Raw genomic sequence first — 21815 nt, forward strand, 5'->3', positions numbered from 1 at the left:
ACGGCGGTCCTCCTACCTCTGCCTCCCAAGTGCTGGGATTAAAGGCGTGCACCACCATGCCCGGCCCATGCATTTTATTTTCTTCCAAATTTTTATTAACAACTTCCATGATTATAAAAAATACCCCATGATAATACCCTCCCCCACACTTTCCCCTTTGAAACTCCATTCTCCATCATACCCACTCCCATTCTCAATCAGTCTCACTTTTAATTTTGATGTCATGATCTTTTCCTCCTATTATGATGGTCTTCTGCAGGTAGTGTCAGGTACTGTGAGGTCATGGATATCTAGGCCATTTTGTGTCTGGAGAGAGCATGTTGTATGGAGTCTTACCCTTCCTTCGGCTCTTATATTCTTTCCGACACCTCTGCCACATTAGACCCTGAGCTTTGGAAGGTGTGATACAGATATTGCAGTACTGAGCACTGCAGTCATTTCTTTCCAGCACCATAATGCCTTCTGAGTCATCCTAAGGTCACTACCATCTGAAAAGAGAAGATTCTCTCCCAAAGGTGAGAGTAGCATTAATATAAGGGTATGAACATTAATAGAAGTGCTTACTGGGCAGTTTGATAAGCATAGTATATACATTTAGCCAGACAGCAGCAGATGTTACACCTCCTAGGGCTCATGACTATCCCTGTTTTAAGTTTTCAGTATCAGGGATGTATTCCCTCCCATGGAGCGGGCCTCCAGTCCAATTAAAGGGCAGTTGGTTTTCCCCATAACAGACATGCCGCTATTGCACCCATTGGCTCATTTGGACTGGCTGGCCAAATATAAGGCTTGCAGTGTCCCCTGTTGAGTATCTTCACTGGTGATTTCTCTTTCTCCCATTGAACTGCCTGCAGAATGGCTTCTTCCAGCTTTCTGTCAGCTGGTCTACATGGAAGAGGTTATCAACTCAGTTACAGGATTTCTCAGTGCCCTTGCAGCCCAAGTATATGGAGTCTTCAGCAATAGGGTCTTACCATCCTGCATTTCTTATATTCCACAACACCAGGTAGGGTGCCTTTTTTTTTTTTTTTTCTGGGAGGACAGGGTTTATTTTGGTTTCAAGGGCAAGTTTCATCATGGTGGGGAAAACATGGCAGGAACAGACAGCTGGGTGGGCATCACATCTCCACAGCAGCAGGAAGGAAGGAGTCTGAGCGCTGGGTTTAGAGCTGATCTATTATTACCCCAAAGTCTCCCTCCCCTGCACCCCAGCCACATACCTCCTCCACCAAAGGCCCCACAACTTTCCCAAATCACACCAGCTGGCCCAAGTATTCAAAACCCATGAGCTTATGGGAGACATTTCATTAAATCACCACAACTTCTCAGCACAGACATTGAAACTCAGGGCCAGAGGCCCTTAATCTAGAGCAAGCTATTGGGGCTGGAGCCTGGTTTCACCCTTACCAGCTGTGTGGTTGAGGGGAATTGCTTCATGGGTCTTTACTCTCATTGCTCATCATAAAATACAAATAATAACTGTTTCTATCTCACCCGGGGAGTGTGAGGATTAAAGAATATGCCTACTGGGTTGGTGAAATGGCTTAGCAGTTAAGGTGTTTGCCTGTGAGGCCTAAGGACCCCAGTTCAATTCCCCAGGACCCACATAAGCTAGATGCACCAGGGGCAGATGCATCTGCAATTTGTTAATCCAGGGGGGAATAAAGCAGACTTTGAAAAACAGGACACTCCTTGAGCACTCAGGCCCAAGAGTCTACATTCTTACTCTTGCCCCAACACAGGTCAACTGGCCCAATTTCAAAGGTTGTAATCTCTCAATTGTAGCTGAACAGGCAGCAGCAGTTCACCCAAAGATTTTTCTTTCTGTGCCATGTCCCTCTGCTCATACCAGTTCATTTCTATGCAAAGCAACCCTGCACAACTTCTCAGGACCCAGGCATAACAGCAAGCTTTTCACACAAACTACTAGCCCAGTCCAGACAAAGCTCTTTCTCACCCTCATAAGCCAAACCTCACAGTCCATAGTTCTTATTGCATTCAGGTCTTTCACCTCTGATCAGAATAGTCCATCAACCTGTACTTATAGCACTGCAAGGCATCTCTCAGGCCAAGGTTTCAAGTCCTTCCACATTCCTCTTGAAAATCAACTCCAAAAGGTCAAAGCCACATAGTCAGGTGTCTAGCAGCAATTCCACTCTTCAGTACCACTTTACTGTTGCAGTCCAGTTCACATTGCTGGTAGAAATCACCCAACCAAGAGCAGATTGTGGGGACGGGGGGATGCAAAGAGGTTTATTTTGGCTTACAGGCTCGAGGCGGAAGATCAATGGCATGGGAAAACGATGGCATGAGCGGAGGGTGGACATAAACCCCTGGCCAACATAAGGTGGACCATAGCAACAGGAGAGTGTGCCAAACACTGGTAAGGGGAAGCTGGCTATAACACCCATAAGCCTACCCCCAACAATACTCTGCCTCCAGGGGGCGTTAATTCCCAAATCTCCATCAGCTGGGAACCTAGCATTCAGAACACCTAAGTTTATGGGGGACACTTGACTCAAACCCCCACAACCATCTATTTTATTTTTTTCACTTTATGTGAAGTCTTGGGATTAAACTCAGGTACTCAGATGCTCAGGCTTGACCAGGGAGGACTTTATTCACTGGGCCATCTCCTCAGCCCCAGGCATTTTTTATTTATTTTCATTCATTTATTTACTTTATGTAATAGAAAATGGCCCCACTAGGGCCTCTAGTCACTGCAAATGAACTCCAGACATTTGTGCCACCTTGTGCACCTGGCTAATGTGGGTACTGGGGAATTGAACCTGGGTCCTTTGGCTTTAGCAGGCAAGCGCCTTAACTGCTAAGCCGGAAAGATTCACTTTTAAGAGAAAAACTTGGGCTGGAGAGACAGCTTAGCAATTGAGAGAAAAACTTTATGCCAAGGCTGGGGAGATGGTTCAGTGGGTAAAGTGCTTGCTAAGCAAGTATGAGTACCCAGAGTGGATGTAAAATCGTGCACTGCAGTGCCAAGTTTCTGTAATCCAGAGCACCTAGAATGAGAAGGGCAGTGGAGACAGGGGAGTCTCTGGAAGCTCACAGTCCAGCCAGGGTGATAAGTACAGCGTGGGGAGCAGCGAGAGACCAGCAACTGACGTTGCCCTCTGTCTTCCATATGGGCACTGCACACATGCCCACACTCACACGGAAAATACTTTATGGGGTGGGGAGATGGCTCAGAGGTTAGAGGTGCTTGCAAAACCTGACAGCCTCGGTTCAATTCCCCAGTGCCCACATAAAGCCAGATTGACAAAGTGGTGCATGCATCTGGAGTCATTTACGGTGGCCAGAGGCCCTGGTGCACACATTCTCTCTCTACTCTGTACAGATAAATTGTGTGTGTGTGTGTTTATGCCAATAAGATTGACTGCCAGGATGAAATGCAAAGTGACCTAGAAAATCATTGAGAGACTGAGCATAGAAATTGACAATTGTGAGGCTAGAGAGATGGCTTAGTGGCTAAGGCCTTGCCTGCAAAGTTTAAGGATCCAGGTTCAATTCCCCAGGACCCACATAAGCCAGATGCACAAGGTGGTGCATGCATCTGGAGTTCATTTGCAGCGTCTAGAGGCCCTGGTGTGCCCATTTTCTCTCTCTTTCTCTCTCTCTCTCTGTTTCAAATAAAATAAGAAAAGAGAAATGGACGATTGCCAACTCTGACAAGAGGACACCTGCCCACACCTGCCCACACCTGCAGCCATCGCCCAGGATGTTAGGGGCTGGTCAGAAGCCTCAGCTGCCCTGACTTTTGTCCCACTTTCACCTCTGATTAAACTAGAGGGAGCCAGCCATCGTGCCCAGACTCCTCCCACAGTAATCACTAGATATGTCCCCTGCTCTCCTGACCCTTGGTGGCATTTCCCCTCTGCTGCCAGCCTGCCTTCATGCTGAGTGTGGTGAGGCAGCCATGCACTCCACATGACCTCTGAACCAGTGTTTTGTTTGCACTTGTGTAAGCTTTGCTTACTTACACCCTTGATGCTCATTACCAGGATATACACAGACCAATCCCAGATCCAGCTAGTTTGACCAATGTTCATGAAACAGGAATCTGGGCTGGAGAGATGGCTTAGTGGTTAGGACACTTGCCTGTGAAGCCTAAGGACCCGTGTTCAACTCTCCACATCGGTTAGCCAGATGCAAAGGTGAGGCAAGTGCAAAGTAGTACATGCCCACTAGGCGGCACAAGCGTCCCTTTCAGAGCCAATTCACTCTCTCTCTAAAAAATAAAAAAATAATAAAAATTAAAAAATAGTGAAACAGGAATCCCCATCTTTTTTAATGGTATTTTTATTTACTTATTTAAGAGAGTGAGAAAGAGGCAGAAAGAAAGAGAGAGAATGGGCACGCTAGGGCATTCAGCCACTGCAAATGTACTCCAGGTTCATGCACCACCTAATGCATCTGGCTTACATGGGTCCTGGGGAATCGAACCTGGGTCCTTTGGCTTTGCAGGCAAACGCCTTAACTGCTAAGCCAATTCCCCATCCCACGAATCCCCATCTTGATGTGTGCGGAAAGTGAGGTGTCGCCATGGTACATCACATGCTTAGTATTCCCCAGGTCCTGGGCTCCATCCCCAGGAAAAAATACAAATACACATATAATAACAGACCAGAGAAGTATTTTCAAACTCTGTGGTAAAACGTTCCTAGTAATTATGTCTGCAAAGTACTAAAAAATAAGATGGACATGTTGGCTCATGTCTATAATCCCAGCACTTAGAGGGCTTAGGTAGGTAGAGGGTTAGGAGGATCACCAGGCGTTCAAGGCCAACTTGGCTACAGAGCTTGGCTCCAGGTCAGCCTGAGCTACGGCTTTAGATCTTGCCTCAAGACAAATAAACAAAAAGTACTACTAACAAGAGCAATGTAGAGAGAGGGAACAAACTGGCTGGGCAAGAGTGAGACTCTACCTCAAAAAAAACAAACAAAAAAATCCTCTACAGGGATGGAGAGATGGCTCAGCAGTTAAAGTGCTTGCCTGCAAAACCAAAGGACCAGAGTTCCATTCTCCAGTACCCACATAAGGCCAGATGCACAAGATGGCACATGTGTATGGCGTTCATTTGCAGTGGCTGGAGGCCCTGGCATGGCAATGTTCTCTCTCTCTCCTCCTCTCTCTGTATCCCTCTTTTTCTCTCTCACTTTCTCTCATATATATATATATATCTCATATATATACACATATGTTTAAATCCTCTACAAACTGGGCATGGTGGCATGCACCTTTAATCCCAGCACTCAGGAGGCAAAAGTAGGAGAATAGCTGTGAGTTTGAGGCCAGCTTGAGACTACATAGTGAATTCCAGGTCAGCCTGGATTTGAGCAATACTTCAAACAACAAACAAACAAACAAAAAAGGGTTAAAGAGATGACTTAGTGGTTAAGGTGCTTACCTACAAAGCCTAAGAACCCAGGTTCAATTTCCTCCTACCTCTGCCTCCCAAGTGCTGGGATTAAAGGTGTGTGTCACCATGTCTGGCTTGTTTTTCATTCTTTCTTTTGTCTTTTTATAATTTAAAAAAATATTTTATTTTATTTATTTATTTATTACAGACAGAGAGAAGGAAAGAGGGAGAATGAGCATGCCAGGGCCTTTAGCCCCTGCAAAAAAACTCCAGGCACATGTGCCACCATGTGCTTCTGCCTTACGTGAGACCTGGAGAATTGAACTAGGGTCCTTAGCCTTCATAGGCATGCACCTTAACCACTAAGCCATCTCTCCAGCCCATTTTTCTTTTCTTAATATTTTATTTTATTAATTTATTCATGAGAGAGAGAAAGAGAGCGAGGGAGGAAGAATGGATGTGCCGGGGCCTCCAGCCACTGAGAGCAAACCCTAGACACATGCGCCACCCTGTGCATCTGGCCCATGTGGGTTCTGGGGAATCAAACCTGAGACCCCCAGGCTTTGCAGGCAAGTGCCCCAACTGCCAAGCCATCTTTTTATTTTTTTTTTTAAATTATTATTAGAGAGACTGTGAGAGAGTGTGAAACAGAGAGAGAATTAGCATGCTAGGGCCTCTAGCCATTGCAATCAAACGCCAGAGGCAGTACCACCTTGTGTGTCTGGCTTACTACATGGGTTCTGGGAGCCAAACCTGGGTCCTTAGCCTTCACAGGCGAGCACTTTAACAAATAAGCCATCTCTCCAGACCTATTGTTGTTTTTATTTTTTAGCAGTAGGGTCTCACTGTAGCCCAGGATGATGTGAATATTTTTTTCAATTTTATTTATTTGCATGCAGAGATAGAGACAGTGAAATTATGGGTGTGCCAGGGCCTCTAGCCACTGCAAACTCCAGATGCATCCTCCACTTTGTACATCTGGCACTATGTGGGTACTGGGGAATCAAACCCAGGTTGTTAGGCTTTTCAGGCAAACATCTTAACTGTTGAGCCATCTCTCCAGTCTGGCTGGTATTCAACATGTAGTCTCAAGACGGCCTCGAACTCACGGCAATCCTCCTACTTTTACCTCCCAGGTGCTGGGATTAAAGGCATGCGCCACTACATCTGGCAATAGACAAGTACTCTTAACTGCCAAGCCATATCGACAGCCTTAAATTTTGTGGAGGAGGGGTTGGTGGAGACAAGGTCTTGCTACAGCAGCCCAGCTGACCTGGAATACACTGTATATAGTTCAGGCTTCTTCAAATTTGCAATCCCCCTGTCTCAGTCTCCTAAGGGCTAAGATTATAGGCATGAGCCTCTTTACTGTGCCTTTTTTGGTTTTTTTTTTTTTTTGGTTTTACAAGGTAAGGTCTCGCTCTAGCTTAGGTTAACCTGGAACTCACTATGTAGTCTCAGGGTAGCCTCTAATTTACAGCCATCCTCCTACCTCTGCCTCTCGAGTGCTGGGATTAAAGGTGTGTGCCACCACGTCTGCGTTTTTTGTTTTTTATTTATTTGAGAGTGACAGACAGAGAGAGAAAAAGGCAGAGAGAGAGAGAACGGGCATGACAGGGCCTCCAGCCACTGCAAACGAACTCCAGATGTGTGCGCCCCCTTGTGCATGTGGCTAACGTGGGTCCTGGAGAATCGAGCCCCAAACCAAGGTCCTTAGGCTTCACAGGCAAGAGCTTAACCACTAAGCCATCTCTCCTGTCCTTGATTTGTTTTTCAAGATAGGGTTTCACTCTAGCCCAGGCTAACTGGAATTCATTCCATAGTCTCACGGTGACCCAAACTTACAGGGATCCTCCTACCTCTGCCTCCCAAGTGCTGGGATTAAAGGCATGCGCCACCATGCCCGGCTTATCCTGCTTTAAACATACTCCAGATGCATGTGCCCCCTTGTGCATCTGGTATAAGTGGGTTCTGGAGAATCAAACGTGCATCCTTTGGCTTTGAAGGCAAGCACCTTAACAGCTAAGCCATCTCTCCAGCCCCTCTTTACTTGGCTTTAAACACATTTTTATTTATTTATTTATTTATTTATTTATTTATTTATTTATTTATTTGTTTGTTTGTTTGTTTATTTATTTATTTAAGTAAGGACTGTATTTTCTCATTTTTATTTATTTATTTATTTGAGAGAGGAAGAGGGAGAGAATGAGAGAGAACGAGAGAATGAGCATGCCAGGGTCTCCAGCCACTGCAAACAAACTCCAGATGCATGTGCCCCTTTGTGCATCTTGCTCACGTGGGTCCTGGAAAATTGAACCAGGATTCTTTGGCTTTGCAGGCAAATGCCTTAACCACTAAGCCATCTCTCCAGCCCTAAACTTTAGCCCATTTTTAAAAAAGAGATAGCACCTCTTTGGGGCATGTGTGTGTGATTGTGTGGGAAGTGCACATGTGTGTGCAGGTGGTATGTATGTGAAGGCCAAAGGACAACATCAGGTGTCACTCTCAGCAATGCTGTTACCTCCTTTGAGACGAGGTCTTTCATTGGCCAGTGTAGCCTGACTGGTGAGCTCCAGGCCAATGAAAGCCCTGTCGCACCCATTCTATTTCCCTCTCAAAAAATAAATAAATTTTTAAATTTTTTCAGGTAGGGTCTCACTGTAGCCCAGGCTGACCTAGAATTCATTATGTAGTCTCAGGGTGGCCTTGAACTCATAGCAATCCTCCTACTCTTCCTCCTGAGTGCTGGGATTAAAGGTGTGCGCCACCATGCCTGGCCCTTTTTTCTTTCTTTCTTTTTATCTTTTTTGGGAACATTTTGTTTTAATGAATTACAAACCAAATTACAAATAATGTTAATAGAAAGAGCACTCTAAGACAAGGGATGGGAGAAGAAAGAAATCAGAGAAAAGGAGAGAAATGCTTAAAAAAAAATTGAGCCGGGCATGGTGGCACACGCCTTTAATCCCAGCACTTGGGAGGCAGAGGTAGGAGAATCGCCGTGAGTTCAAGGCCACCCTGAGACTACAGAGTTAATTCCAGGTCAGCCTGGACCAGAGTGAGACCCCACCTCGAAACCCCCCCCAAAAAAAAATTGAATTACAAAACCCCAAGGTGCACATGGCCACAAATCCAGCCACGCTGACAAAAAAAATTACTATAACTTGAAATATAAATATAATTCTTCATCCTTTTATAGAAATATTTTTTCCAATGTGCTGACCAGTTAGTCTTGAAAAAGTGTCAGCATTCTCAAAATGACATCTAGACCCTCACTTCCAACTTCTATAGGGTGAGAGGTGACTTTCATAGGAAGATGAGAGCAGGGATCCCTGGCCACTGAGTAACTAAGATTCATAAAAGAAAAATACAAACATCTTTCACCTGCCTCATTAGGCCAAGGCGAAAGAGCAGATCAGAGTGAGACACAATCCCTGTCCCTCCCCTTATAGCGGGGGAGCCTCCGGACTCCTCTTGCTCATCGGAGGGACACACAAGTGCCCTGCATGGAGTTACTTCTTTGCTTTTCACTCTGGGCCTGAGTCCAGTAGCCTGTTAGGTCAGGTGAAACAACTACAACTAGGGTACAAACTGGATCTGGTTTTTAACCTAATTCTTTAAAACAGATCTCTCCCCATGGTTTGGTTTTCCTTGCCTCTCAAATGTTCAAACCTGCACCCCTGCCTTTAAAAAAAACAGTGGCAGCAGGAGGTATGGGGTGCCTGTCCTAAACACAAGGAATAATAGTGATGGGACACCCCAAGACTGGGATGGCAAACTTGATGTAGGGGAAGAATGGCCAGTTTTATCTTGTTTTGAATACCAGTCCTCTTCAGTCATGAAGAGGGAGAGAAAGTGGTGGAAGCTGAGTTAAGTGCATCGAATACTGAAACTTCTTTCATTTTCACCTGTTCCTTCCCTGCACCTCTGAATCCCCAGGGAAGGCTGGCCAAGAGAAGAGGTGAGCGCTAAGGCAGCCAGAAAAGATCAGAGGGCCCACCTGGGTCCACACAGCCCAGAGTCAAGTCAGATCGGCTCACACTGGAGAAGATAAGACTGAGGGTGAGGACTGCGCGAAGGGCATCAGAGCCAAAAGTGGGGTACTGGCTTGGTCACATCCTGGAAGAAAGGGTGAGCCAGCGCTGCTTTGGCCAAAATCCGTTTGTTGGGGTCATAGTGCAGCATTTGCGATAACAAGCTCCGTCCATCTTCATCCAGAGGAGGCACAACTTTGCTAAAATCTTGTCGGGCCCACTTGGGAAAACTTGGCTTATAATCAGGCATAGAAGTAACTCCTAGCCAAACCACCTCATCTGGGGTTCCCAGAGTCTGAAAGATTCGAAATAATTGGTCAATCTCAGAATCTCCAGGAAATAGGGCCCGGTGGCTCACCATTTCAGCAAAGATACAGCCCAGGCTCCAGATGTCCACTGCTGTGGAGTAGTATTTGCAGCCCAGAAGGATTTCAGGTGCTCGGTACCACAGGGTCACCACCTCATGGGTGTAAGTACGAACAGGGACTCCAAAGGCTCTTGCTAGTCCAAAGTCTGCCAGCTTGATGGAACCCTCTGCGTTGATAAGCAGATTCTGGGGCTTAAGGTCTCGGTGTAGGACCCGGTGATAATGGCAGAATGCTAGGCCCTGAAGCAGCTGAACAGACAGCTCTTGGTAAGTGGAAGAGGAATGCCAGTAAGAGCAGAAGCATCCATGAATTTCTTGAGATACTGTGCAGAAATTCAAAAACCAGGTAGAGTTTATTTTCTGTGTGGATGACATCTAGCAGCTTGACAATATGGTTAAGCTCCTTAAGCAGAGAGATCTCTCGGGTGGCAGGGCTGGGCACACCCTCAGTCTCATTGTCCAGCTGGATTTTCTTGAGCGCCACCACTTCTCCGGTTAACTTGTTCCTGGCTTTGTACACTACTCTGTACGTGCCCTCTCCGATCTTCTCTATTTTTTGGAAGTTCTCCATGAAGAGCCAGCGAGTCAGGTCCGCTCAGGCCGGAGCGGGGGGCCTGGGAACCCTGGAGACAGTGGGCCTGACTCTCGGGGGGGGGGGGGGGGGGCGAGGAGGGGAAGCCGGGGCCAGCCAACGGGCCCCAGTTGGGATGGAATGCAGTGGAAGTACGGCTCTTGTCAATTTGTTCAACTTGAAACAATGTTGCCGCCTCCCCCATGGAGCCCAGGGCCCTTCTTTTTTTTTTTTTCTTTAAAAAAAAAAACAAAAAAACTTTTATTTATTTAGTTGCAAGCAGAGAAGGATAGAGAGAAAAGAGACAGAGAGAATGGGTACTCCAGGGCCTCTAGCTGTTGCAAAAGAACTCCAGATGCATGGGCCACGTTGCTCATCTGTCTTTATATTACTGGAGAAGCAAACCTGGATCCTTTGGCTTTGCAGGCAGGCGCCTTAATTGCCAAGCCATCTCTCCAGCCCAGAATATTCTTTCCAAAATTGTTCTGGAATCCTGCTGAAGCTTCCCGACAGTAAAGTTACTGTGTAACTTTTGGTCAACCGTAAAGTCATTCCTTAAGAAAAAAGGCCTGAGGTTGGCTGCAAAACTGCTGACTGCTCAGGGCTTGGCGCTATGCCCAGGATCCAAGAAGGAAAGTGACTTTTAGCCGTAGGGCCCATGACAGGACAATGGGGGCTGAATGCAGAGCCAACCCACTGCTTCTCTTGGCCCCTGGCATGGCACCCCTTCCTGACTGCCCAGCCCCAGGCCTTCCCCTCACCTCAGTGGTTCTCTGTGCAGCGAGATTTGTGTGTGGCCCTTGCTGGTGGCGTGGAAATCTGGGTGCCTCACCCTACCCTCCACACCCTGCCCTGCAGGGACATCTGCCAACCCCAGTCCCCGCAGAACCCGACTGGCCACTTTCTTCCTTTCTGCTGGGTGTGGCTGGTCGTGGGGCTACCGGGGAAGGTGGAGGCTGTGCCAGGGGGTCCTGGTACCATGGGTGGGACAGTGTTCTGGGCTCCAAGTCATAGCAGCTCTGTGCAGAGGCTGCAGGCAGCAGTTTCGGGTTGGGTGTCTGGGAAGCTCTTCTGGGGAGTATCTTCTCACCCACTGCACAGGTGGGCTTTTAACCTTGGATGGCTACCTGTGGCTCCCACCCCACCCTAGAAGACACTGACTAGGATGCCCACCCTGGGACAGGGAGGTTGGAGTGTGACTCTGGGGCAGTCCTGACCTCGTCCTCTCTGGTAGCTTAGGAACTACAGGGCTGGGGGATGGGCCAAGCAGGAGGCCATGAGTGGAAGGGACTGGTTTGATCCCCAGCGCTACAAAGCAACAAAGTGGCAATCAGGGATTCCTAAGCATCCCCTGTACACTCTCCACTTTCCAGTCCTGGGGATTGGACCAAGGCCATGTCATGACAGGAAATCCTCCCATCAGGATCCCAGAGAGTTTGAGGCCACCCTGAGACTACAAAGTGAATTCCAGGTCAGCCTGGTTTAGTGAGACCCTACCTCGAAAAACAAAACAACAAAAAACTAAAAATCCCTCTATCACAGAGCCAAACCCTAGCAGCCTCCATAACCTTTTTTTTGTTGTTGTTGTTTTGTTTTGTTTTTCGAGGTAGTCCCCCTCTAGGCCACGCTGACCTGGAATTCACTATGTAGTCTGAGGGTAGCTTCGAACTCATGGTGATCCTACCTCTGCCTCCCAAGTGCTGGGATTCAATGTGTGCACCACCACACTCATCTTGCTTTTTTTTTTTTTGAGGCAAGGCCTCACTCTGACCCAGGTTGATCTGGAACTTGCTCTATAGCCCAGGCTGGCCTTGAACACAGCAACTCCCCATGTTAGTATTCTGAGTTCTGGGACTGCAGACTACCCCACCACCACCTGACTACTGTGATTTTCAGAAAATTACTGTGAGGAGTGTTTTCAGAGACATGTTCTGAAGTGCTTATATAAAAACGACAGGACATCTGTGATTTGCTCCCACATATCCCAGTGCCCAAAGTGTCCGTGGGCTGTGACCGACGGCTGCTGAGGCTGGGATGAATCCACGATACCTTTTTTGATCCAAAACAGCTTTATTGAGTGATTTTAGACTATTCAGAGCTCTGTCCTGCACCCCACCTGACACCCTGATTCCTCTTACACACTTGCAACGCTCCTCCCGGCCACAGGCCCAGGCCAGCCCAAGGGTCAGCTCCCAGGGCGGCCTGGTCCCTCAGAGCTCAGTGGACAGCTGGCTGGTGCTACACAGTCCAGGGCTGACTTGAGAGATGCTATTGGGTGAGGTGACCCCTGGGTTGGCCTGCTCTGTCCTGGTGTGGCTTGCACAGCCTGGCGTGCAAATACCCGGGATCTGATGGTCCAGGGCTTGCTGTATGGGACGGCACCCACCCTCGGCTTCCTTCATCTCCCTGCCACACTGAAGTCTGTCCCCCCCACTCCCAGGCTCCTTCCCCACAGGCCCTGCCCCCAGTAACCTGAGGGCCCTGGTTGGGGAAGGCAAAGAGGGTCAGCAGCAGGTACCTTGAAGTGTCATGTGTGCAGGGAAGATATGGAGGCCACCGAGTCACTGTCACTCATTAGATGCCCTGCAGAGTGGCGTGAGCAGTGCTCCTGGGCCCATTATGCCACCTGGGTAAGGATCAGATACTGAGGGGGTCTGGGGAGGTGGGTGTAGAGCCCAACCCCAAGTGCTGCCTAACTTTTCTTTTTACTTCAGGGCCGGGTCTTGCTTCTAGCCAACCTGACCTGGAATTCGCTGTGCAGTCTCAGGCTGGCCTTGGACTTACAGCACTCCTCCTAACTCAGCCTCCCAAGTGCTGGGATCAGAGGCGTGCACCACCACGCCCAGCTCTGTGCCTAATCTTTTTGGAGGGGAGAAACAGGATGCTTTGGTGACTGGGGACGGTGAGGGGTGACCACAGCCATACAAGGAGACAGTTCCTGGAGGACACACTGTAGCCCTTGGCTGCCCCAGCTATGCCAACACAGGCCCCATTCAGTACCCCCAAGGAGTCGGGCTGGGCGGGCGCAGGCGCACAAGCGGCACAGCTGTGACCCTGAAGAGAGCGGCAGCCTGCTGTGTTAAGTTTCAGCAAAACCAATCATGAACGCAGCTAGGCTGTATGTGGGGACCTCAGCCTCTCTCTCTGGACTCTTGTCACAGCACTTGCTGTTGATTTGCAAGCTGTTGATTTTCCCTCTCCTGAAAGTGCTACCTTCTAGGGTGCTATGTGACGGTCCGCTCATACCACGAAAGTGCCCAGGCTCCGGCAATTTGGTGAGCAGTTGCTGTAGTCCACACCCTGTCCTGCAACCCAGGGCCCAGGTGGAAAGACCCAGCTGGGAAGGGGGTATAGCAATCCCAGCCTGGGCTGAAACTCTTCTCCTGAGTGATTCGTAGGGGAAAAGACAGAATAAACACCCAGGAAGGAGAGCCTGGGAGCAGGAAGAGCAGAGGTTCCACTTCAGTGGGCTTAGGGAAGGGACAAAGGCCACTGGGGTGAGCCCTTGCCCAGGGAGGGTTGGGAGGCCCAGCCAGCCTGAGGGTAGAAAGGGCAGAAGCCTGCTGGGGGTGCAGCCTGGGTCTAGGCCAGGAAGGAGGGGAAGCTGCTCTCCTTTCACTCCTCAGAAGAGCCAGGCCATTGGGCCCATCATGGCCCAGCTGCCCATGCAGCTGTCAGGTCAGAATCTTGATGCCAAAGTGTTTCCGAAGTTGCTCCAGAAACAAAAAGGTGAGCACGGTGTGGGGGATGAGACGGATGCCGGCGGGAAAGAGACCCTGGGTGGAGACATCAGAGATGGAGACGTGGGGCCCAGGGAGACCTGGCCCAGTCACCCCAGCTGCCCACCCATTGCCCCAACACACCTTGAAAAAGGCCTGTGGTCCAAGCTTTGCTGTCTCGACAGCACAGTGGAAAACGCCCTGCAGGAGACAGAGTATGGGACACAAGGCGTCTCACTCAAAGGTGTAGTTGAATCAACCCTCTAAGCACAGGGGGACACGGTGGCTGAGCGACTCCCGGAAGACAAGGCTGTGAGCACCAGAGGAGAGCAGCCCAGCCCACAGCATCAACGGGGGACAACAGAGTTAAGGGCATACAGCACCCTTCAATGGTCTGCTAACACAGTCACCCAGCGTTCTGAAGGTACATGTGCCTCAAGGGCTGGCAGGCAGGGACATGAATGGAACTGACTGCCAGGGTCACGGAAAAGAGCGAGGGGCAGTTTGTAGGCATGGCAACATGCAGGGCCAGGAAGCCCTAGGAGGGCAGGAAGCTGGACCCCTCCAGCGTGGCCCAGATTCTACTGTGAATGACTGCCTCCACTAACTCAGAGCTGCAGTTTGGTTTAAAATAAAACCAAGGCAAAGACTCGGAAAGGCACGACCTCGCCCCCCGTCCCCAGTCAAGTGCTACCCAGAGGTGAGCAACGGCAAGAGAAGACCGAAGGACAGCACTTGCCCCAGGGCCATGTCTAAATGGGGAGTGTCCACTTCTCCAGCATGAGGTCACAGGGTTGGGAGTGAGGAGGCCTGAGACCCTGGACAATGGGCCCAGATGGCGGAAGTCCCGGTGCCTGGCCTGCAGCCTGGCTCTCACCTGATACTCGCCCTTGGAGTTCATCAGGCGGGTCTTCAGAACATCCAGGGGCTGACACAGGAAAGTGGCACATCCGCCCTGGAGAGGGGGCTCATCAACAGGCCTGTGGGCACCCTCAAACCCTCACTGAATGCCCATCCACGAGCCAACTCAAAAGAACCCCCCAAACCCCACTCCTAAGTAAGTGTTCCAAAGCTGCTCCAGGACCCGGGCACCTGGGAGGGGAGCGACATGAGGAACCATCCTGGCTTGGGCTGACCAGTGAGCTCATAAGGCCCCGGTGCTTCGAAACATGAGCCAGAGAAGTGGACCTATTCCATGGGCCTTGGTGGTCAGGCAGGCTCAGGTCCTACCCCAGCCTTGCTGGACACTTACCGCAATGAAACTGGCGACAAAGTGAGTGAAGATGTTGTCTGACATGTACCCAGTGTTGAGGACCAGCTGCTTGGCCTGATCGTAGCAGGAAAGCTGCAGATGGGGACAGGGACAGTTATGGCAAAAGAGCCCCTAGCAACAGAGACAGAAGGCAGAGCCCATAGTGACACCACCTGGCAGTGACCAAGCACCTGCTGTCACTTGTCACCACACCCGGACAAGAAGATGAGGCCCAGACAGGGGAGGGGCTTCCCTAAGGCCAGATTCAGGCAGCAGCTGGACCAACCCCTGCCTCCTCCCATCTAGGATAACAGGTGTCTCCCCAGGGTTCCCAGGGCCCACGACAGTGCTCTGTGATGGCTGAGGACAGAAATCAGAGATTTCAGGTGCTGCCCACAAGCCCTTCCCTGCACAGGAGTCCTACCTGGCCCACGGTGACAAGGGCCCCACGGCTGGAGGCCATGGTTGCCCCTGAGAACAGTCTCTTCAAACCTTCTGCAGGAGGAAGGGCGAAACCAGTGAGCCAGCCCACAGTCCAGCCTCAGGCTGTCCCACAGTTCTGCCCTTGGCTGCCTACCCCACTGCATGCTGTGGTTTGAGCAGGAAGGCTGTCCTAGCCCACCCCGTCCCAATGCCCTCCTCTCACCTTCACAGGCCACACGGTACAGGCCATCCAGGGCATGGGCATAGCTGCAGTGACACAGAACAGGCCATATGAAGCACACCCTGTCCACCTGCTTTGGGAGGAGTACTCCCTAGAAGAGTTATACCCCCATCACAGGTCCAAAGGTTCTTATAACAGCATCAAAGGGACCGGGTGCCTGCAGTCCCCTCCTGGGGAGACTCAACAGGGCGCCAGCCCCTCTGGACTCAGGAGATCCTGTGCATGGGGAAAGCCCACCCTGATAAGAGGTTAGAGGTCCTGTCCTTCCCACCGGACCTTAGGATTGCTGTGGCTCCCAGCACACAGGACCACCAGCCACCTGCCCTCCAGGCTGGAGGGTCTGAAGGGGAGCAACAAGAAACCATAAACTAGCACGGTGTTGGGGGAGGCTGAGGCAGGAGGATCTTGAGTTCAAGGCCAGCTTGAGCTACAGAGCAAAGGGGAGGTGAGATGGTTCCAACTATGGTCAGAGGGGACACTAGAGCTGCTGGGAAAGAAAAGGGGCTGCTGCAGAAGACCGTGGCCTCCTGCCCAGGGTCATTCCTGGAGCTGTCCTGGGAGCGGGTAGCGAGGGCAGAGGGCTGGTTTCTATCCGGAACCTCTGGCTGTGGGTCCTTCTCTCACACGTTCCTCCGCAGCCTTGGAGGGAGAGGCGCTGGTATTCCTGCAGTCACACGCTGCTGGCTGGGGCTGCACCCGGATACAAGCAGCCCCAGCCCTCAGCCTAGACTCTTCCCACAAGAAAAACACCTGAAGTTCCTAGGGGACTGAGTGAGTCCCTGTAATGACCCCAGAGCAAGGCACATGTTCTAAGATGAGCAGTTCCCCATTCCACAGGACCCCGCAAGTGATGTGGCCCGTTGGGAGCCCCGGCTCCGGCACAGCAGAGCTGCTTAGGGGCTCTTGGGCTGAGCGCCTGCTACTCACTTGCGTCGCTGGCTCAGCGGCAACTTCATGTCATTCTGCATCCTGAAATAGGAAGCAGGCAAGGGCTGGGCCACCAGACACACACAGGCCCTTTCAGGCAAGAACAGCTCACTGGCTGGGGTCAATAGGGCTTGAGCTGCTCACCTGAGTACAGGGCAGAACTGTGGGGCTTAGCTCCCTGGTAAGGCTAGAGCTCAGGGCCTGAGTGGTATGTTCCAGGTTAAACATGCTGCACACACCAGGGAGTGATGGGGCAAACCCTGACTTGCCTGGGGACAGGAAAACTCCTGACCTTGGGGGACAAGGGGTACACACAAACCTGACATTGACCAAGTCTGCCGGTGTCCCCACAAAGCCTCCAGTTAAGCCTGGGGTGAAATAAATGTCAAAAACAATATGTGATGACCCTCCGAGTCCTAGGTTCTGGCCCAGCCCCTGCCCTGACCATCCAGCACTCACCGCTGATGCCGCCCAGTAACACCTTGCTGTGGAAGGGGAGAGGCCCCTGGCTGTCCTTGGTCATGCGGTCCCTCATGGTTTCATAGATAGCAAACCGAGTCAGAGAGTAGGTCATCTGAGGAGAGGGCCTGGCTCAGAGGAATGAGCATACCCCACCCTGCCCGTCATTACCCCAAGGACCCAGTGGACACCAAGGCCACTCAGCCTGCGAGTGGCTGAGTCAACTGACAACTCTGGGACTGCCGATCTGTCCCCAGCCTTCCTGGGCTCGGTTTCCCCATCTGCCACCCACCCTGGGGTCACTGGCTATGTAATGAATCTGGAGGAAGCAGTGGGTGGAAATTGAGGAGGTCTCAGTGCCTGAGGGGCTTTGGCGGGGGTCTGAGAAGCGGATTTCAGGGACAGAGAAAGGAGGAACTTTGTGGGTCAAGTGCCCTGGAAAGCAGCCAAGGCTGAGGTCTGCACCTGTCTACACAGCGAGGCACTTAGGCCATTGTAGAGTGCCAGGAAGCCATCTGAGCGCACCACGTGTAGAGCCATGCCAGTCATTCGCAGCTTCACCTCCTGCTGGGTCTGTAGGTGCACCTGTGGCATGGGTGGAGGTGGAGGGTGTCACGCCTGTACCAAGAAAGGCCCTAACGTCCCGTCCACAGGCTGGCAGAAATGAGGCAACAGGGTGCTGCCTGGGCCCCTGTGATGGTTAATCTTGTCAACTGGATGTTTAGTATCAGTATGGAATCAAACCTCTGGGCATGCCTGAGAGGGATTTTCCACATTGGTTAACTGAGGTGGGCGCCTCATTGTAAATGTGGGCAGTGTCATTCCATGGACTGGACATTCTGGACAGCACCAAAGGAGAAAGCCCGCTAGCCTAACCCTCCTGCTGTCTCTCTTCTGGCTGCAGATGCAATGCGACCAGCAGCTCTCCTCTCCTGCCACTGCCTTTCCCCACACATGGTCACACATGCCCACTAGGCGATGCAAGCATCTGGGGTTTGACTTCAGTGGCTGAGGCCCTGGTGTGCCAATTCTCTCTCATTCTAAAAAAACACCTGATCTAGGGATCTACCAAAGCCTGGAATCTGTTCCCTCTCTGATTTTTTTTTGTTTTGTTTTTTTTGTTTTTCAAGGTAGGGTCTCACTGTGGTCCAGGCTGACCTGGAATTCACTATGTAGTCTCAGGGTGGCCTTGAACTCATGGCGATCCTCCTACCTCTGCCTCCCGAGTGCTGGGATTAAAGGCGTGCACCACCACGCCCGGCTTCCCTCTCTGATTTTTATAAGTGACAACCACTGCTCTTAGGGCTCTCCTCTGCACTGTTACCCTACACTTAGGCTCAGAAGCCTAGATTCTGAGTTTTCTATGACATCCCTGGGATTGGCCGCAAGGAAGCCTGACCATTGCCAAGCATAGTTGCCTTACTCAGATCACTCTCATGCATAAAGGGGATGGAGAGTAGCAAAGATAGCAGGGATACAGAATGCCTGGCCCCCAGGGACAGGGGGTAGGGGGGTGGGGGGGATGTCTCTTCCAGTAAGTAGGCCAGGGTGGACAAAGAGTCTGGGCCCTACCCAGAAAATGGTGACCACCAAGGCAGCAGCCTCCATGCACAATGGGGCAATATGGATTGATGATCTTTAAAACAAGTATTCAAAGTCAGCATGGTGGCTTGAGCATGTAATCTCAGTTCTCAATAGGCTGAGACAGAAGGATCATGAGTAGGAGGTCAGGTTGGGATATATAACAAGACCCATCTCAGAACAAAGACTATGCAGTTTTCAAATCCCTCTGTGAGTGGTCCTGAGCAAGAAACTCTGACTACACAGACTTTCCCATAGCTGGGAATATTCACTATCCACTGGCATGGTGGCCTTCCCAGGCATTATTCTGCAGCAATAGAACATCTGGGTGGGTAGGATAGAGGATCAGTGATGCCCAAAGGGGCCTTGGACAGTGGACAACAGCCAGGAACTCCAGGTCAACACCCTGAGGGCTGGCTTGGAAGGGGGTGGTTGTGAGGCCTCCAGGGCCCTGTCCAGTCAGACATCAGATTGCTCCTCCACCCCATAGTGGGGGAGAGGACAGTGGGAACATCCAGAAGAAACCAACTCAGGGAGGGATGACCTCCCCACACAAAGTGCCCCTTCCCACTTGCACTTTCTTTCACAACCTGGTTGACAGTGTCTGGTGTCTGCAGGTCACTGCCGGTGAGTGATGTCTGAGGCCTTCACCTGTAACTAGTGGCCAGCGTCCTTACTAATTAGAAAAACCAGCCAGGCATGATGCCTGTTGCTTGTAATCCCAGCACTTGGGAGGTAGAGCCAGAAGGATCACGAGTTCAAGTGTAGCTGGGACTACAAAGAAAGTAAACCAAGAGGAAGAGAGAGAGAGGTCACTCTACTTTTTTGGAAATGCAGGACCCCAGAATAAGGGACAGGGAGGAACACTGGAGATACTGCCTCAAAGCTGGGAAAGGGATGGCAACAGGGCAGAGCCCACTGCTCTCTGTGGTGAGACAGATCAGGAAACAATCTCTGGCTGGTCCTGGGGAACAAAGGAGTGCTGTCTTATTTTGTTCCAAAGCACTTTAAAAAAACATATTTATTTGAGGTGGGTCCCAAAGCACTTTAAAAAAACATATTTATTTGAGGTGGGGGGCAGACACAGAATGGGCACAGCAGGGTCTCCAGCCACTTCAAACAAACTTTAACCACTCAGGCATCTCTCCAGCCCCTTAATTAATTCTTTTATTTCATTTATTTGAAAGAGAGAGAAAGGCAGATGGGGGTTGGAGGAGAGAATAGGCAAGCCATGGTCTAGCCACTGCAAACAAACTCCGGACTCATGTGCCACCTTGGGCATCTGGCTTTGCATGGGAACTGGGGAATCAAACCCTGGTCCTTGGGCTTTGCAGGCAAGCATCTCTCCAGCCCACCTCCTTTTTTCTCTTTTTTTTTCTCAACTTTTAACCAAATGATAAGGTTGTCCAATATTTGGAACCAGGGAACTGCTCAGAGGACAAGTTCACACAGGTACGCACACTCAGAACAGGGGCTGGACATCTGCCAAAAAAAAGGGGGATCCAGCTGGCAAGCTGAGGAATAGGGCTGTCCCCTCGGAGGCCTGCAGAAGTCACCTGCAGAGGGTCCCCGAAGATCCTCCAGCGTTGCCTGCCGTGAAGAACCGAACGGTGGCGCCCGCAAGCCCAACCCGAGCAGAGGACTGGGCGGCCGCGGCTCAGGTCGTCGTGGGCGTAGCGGAAGATAATCACAGGGTGCTTAGCCAAGCCGCGGCCAGGGCAAGCGAGGCCCGGGCCGGGGCCCCCGCCGTCGGCCCCGCGTGCCACCTTGAGCCAGCCTTACCTTGAGCAGGTCCAGCGGGTGCGTGCAGCAGGCGGCCCCGCAGGAGGCCAGGCCCCCGAAGTACCAGCGCGACACGCGAGCCTCGGCCATGGCCCAACCCCGGCCGGCACCCGATCGCCAGCTGCAGAGGCCGGGCGTCCGGTTCAAAGTGCCACCGAGCGCCCGCGCCCCGTGCAGCCAATGCGCCCGCGCGGACCGGCGGCGGGATCTGGCTGACCCCGCCCCCCACGGGACCCGGGCCTGGCCAGACCCCGCCCCCGGCCTTAAAGCGGCCGCGGCCGGGAGCACAGCGGGTGTGTGTGTGTGGGGGAAGTGGTGGGGCTCCGCAGGGGTGTGTGTCTGTGTGTGTGTGTGTGGTGGGGCTCCGCAGGGGTAGGGGTGTGAGTGTGTGTGTGTGTGTGGTGGGGCTCCGCAGGGGTAGGGGTGTGTGTGTGTGTGTGTGTGTGTGTGTGTGTGTGTGTGTGTGTCTGTGTGTGTGTGTGGTGGGGCTCCGCAGAAGCGACCCGACAGCCACTTCCGCGCCACCAATTCTGACCTCGGCCCGGATCTGAAGGTCACTGTCAGCCCCCACTCCTCAGGACGCTGGGTTCGTACAAGCACCCTCTAACCCCAACCTCGGCCTGAACTGAACCATAGTGCTGTGCCGGCTCATGTGTCACCCAGCCGAAGGACACGTGCTGCTGGAGTGGACCTCTGCCCCTCCATCCCCCACCCAGCTGCAGAGTGGGGGAAGGAAACCCTCCTTGGGGCCAACTCAAATCAAATAGAAACCGGGGACAAAGGCTCTTAGTGAGGGCTAGCTGCACTCCTCCCCCGCTTCTGACCTGGGGCGCTCCAGGCCAAGTCTGACTCAGCCCAGGACTTTCCATAGACAGACAGCCACCCTGGAAGTTCTGGGTGGTGGATGACAGGGTCACTGGCTCAGGCTTCAGGGAGGCACACTGGATCTGCCAGGAGCTAGCAGTCCACTTCCACCAAGGTTCTGGCTTCCATCCCATCTTCCACCAAAAGGTCCAGGTCTGGTCAAGCTGGATTCCAAGGCTGCTTTAGGGCTGGGCCACAGGGATAAAAGGATTCCTAATGCC

At 51.5% G+C, this 21815-nt stretch overlaps 1 protein-coding gene and 1 pseudogene across 1 annotated transcript; both read right to left on the reverse strand.

Annotated features, from left to right (window-relative positions):
- Nucleotides 1–9457: 9457 nt before the first annotated feature.
- On the reverse strand, nucleotides 9458–10346 carry LOC101616213 (annotated as a pseudogene).
- A 2050-nt stretch (nucleotides 10347–12396) lies between these two features.
- Nucleotides 12397–20885, reverse strand: Slc25a10 (solute carrier family 25 member 10). The gene is made up of 11 exons (XM_004655724.2): nucleotides 20731–20885; nucleotides 17833–17952; nucleotides 17368–17482; nucleotides 17228–17276; nucleotides 16909–16950; nucleotides 15964–16007; nucleotides 15742–15812; nucleotides 15318–15410; nucleotides 14943–15020; nucleotides 14210–14266; nucleotides 12397–14122 (listed from the first exon to the last, which is right to left on the reverse strand). Exons 1-11 carry the CDS (start codon nucleotides 20818–20820, stop codon nucleotides 14021–14023), a joined length of 861 nt encoding a protein of 286 aa, XP_004655781.2. The 5' UTR covers nucleotides 20821–20885; the 3' UTR covers nucleotides 12397–14020.
- Between the last annotated feature and the right edge of the window lie 930 nt (nucleotides 20886–21815).

The sequence above is a fragment of the Jaculus jaculus genome, chromosome 9 (genome assembly GCF_020740685.1).
Source record: "Jaculus jaculus isolate mJacJac1 chromosome 9, mJacJac1.mat.Y.cur, whole genome shotgun sequence".
Lineage (NCBI taxonomy): Eukaryota > Metazoa > Chordata > Mammalia > Rodentia > Dipodidae > Jaculus > Jaculus jaculus.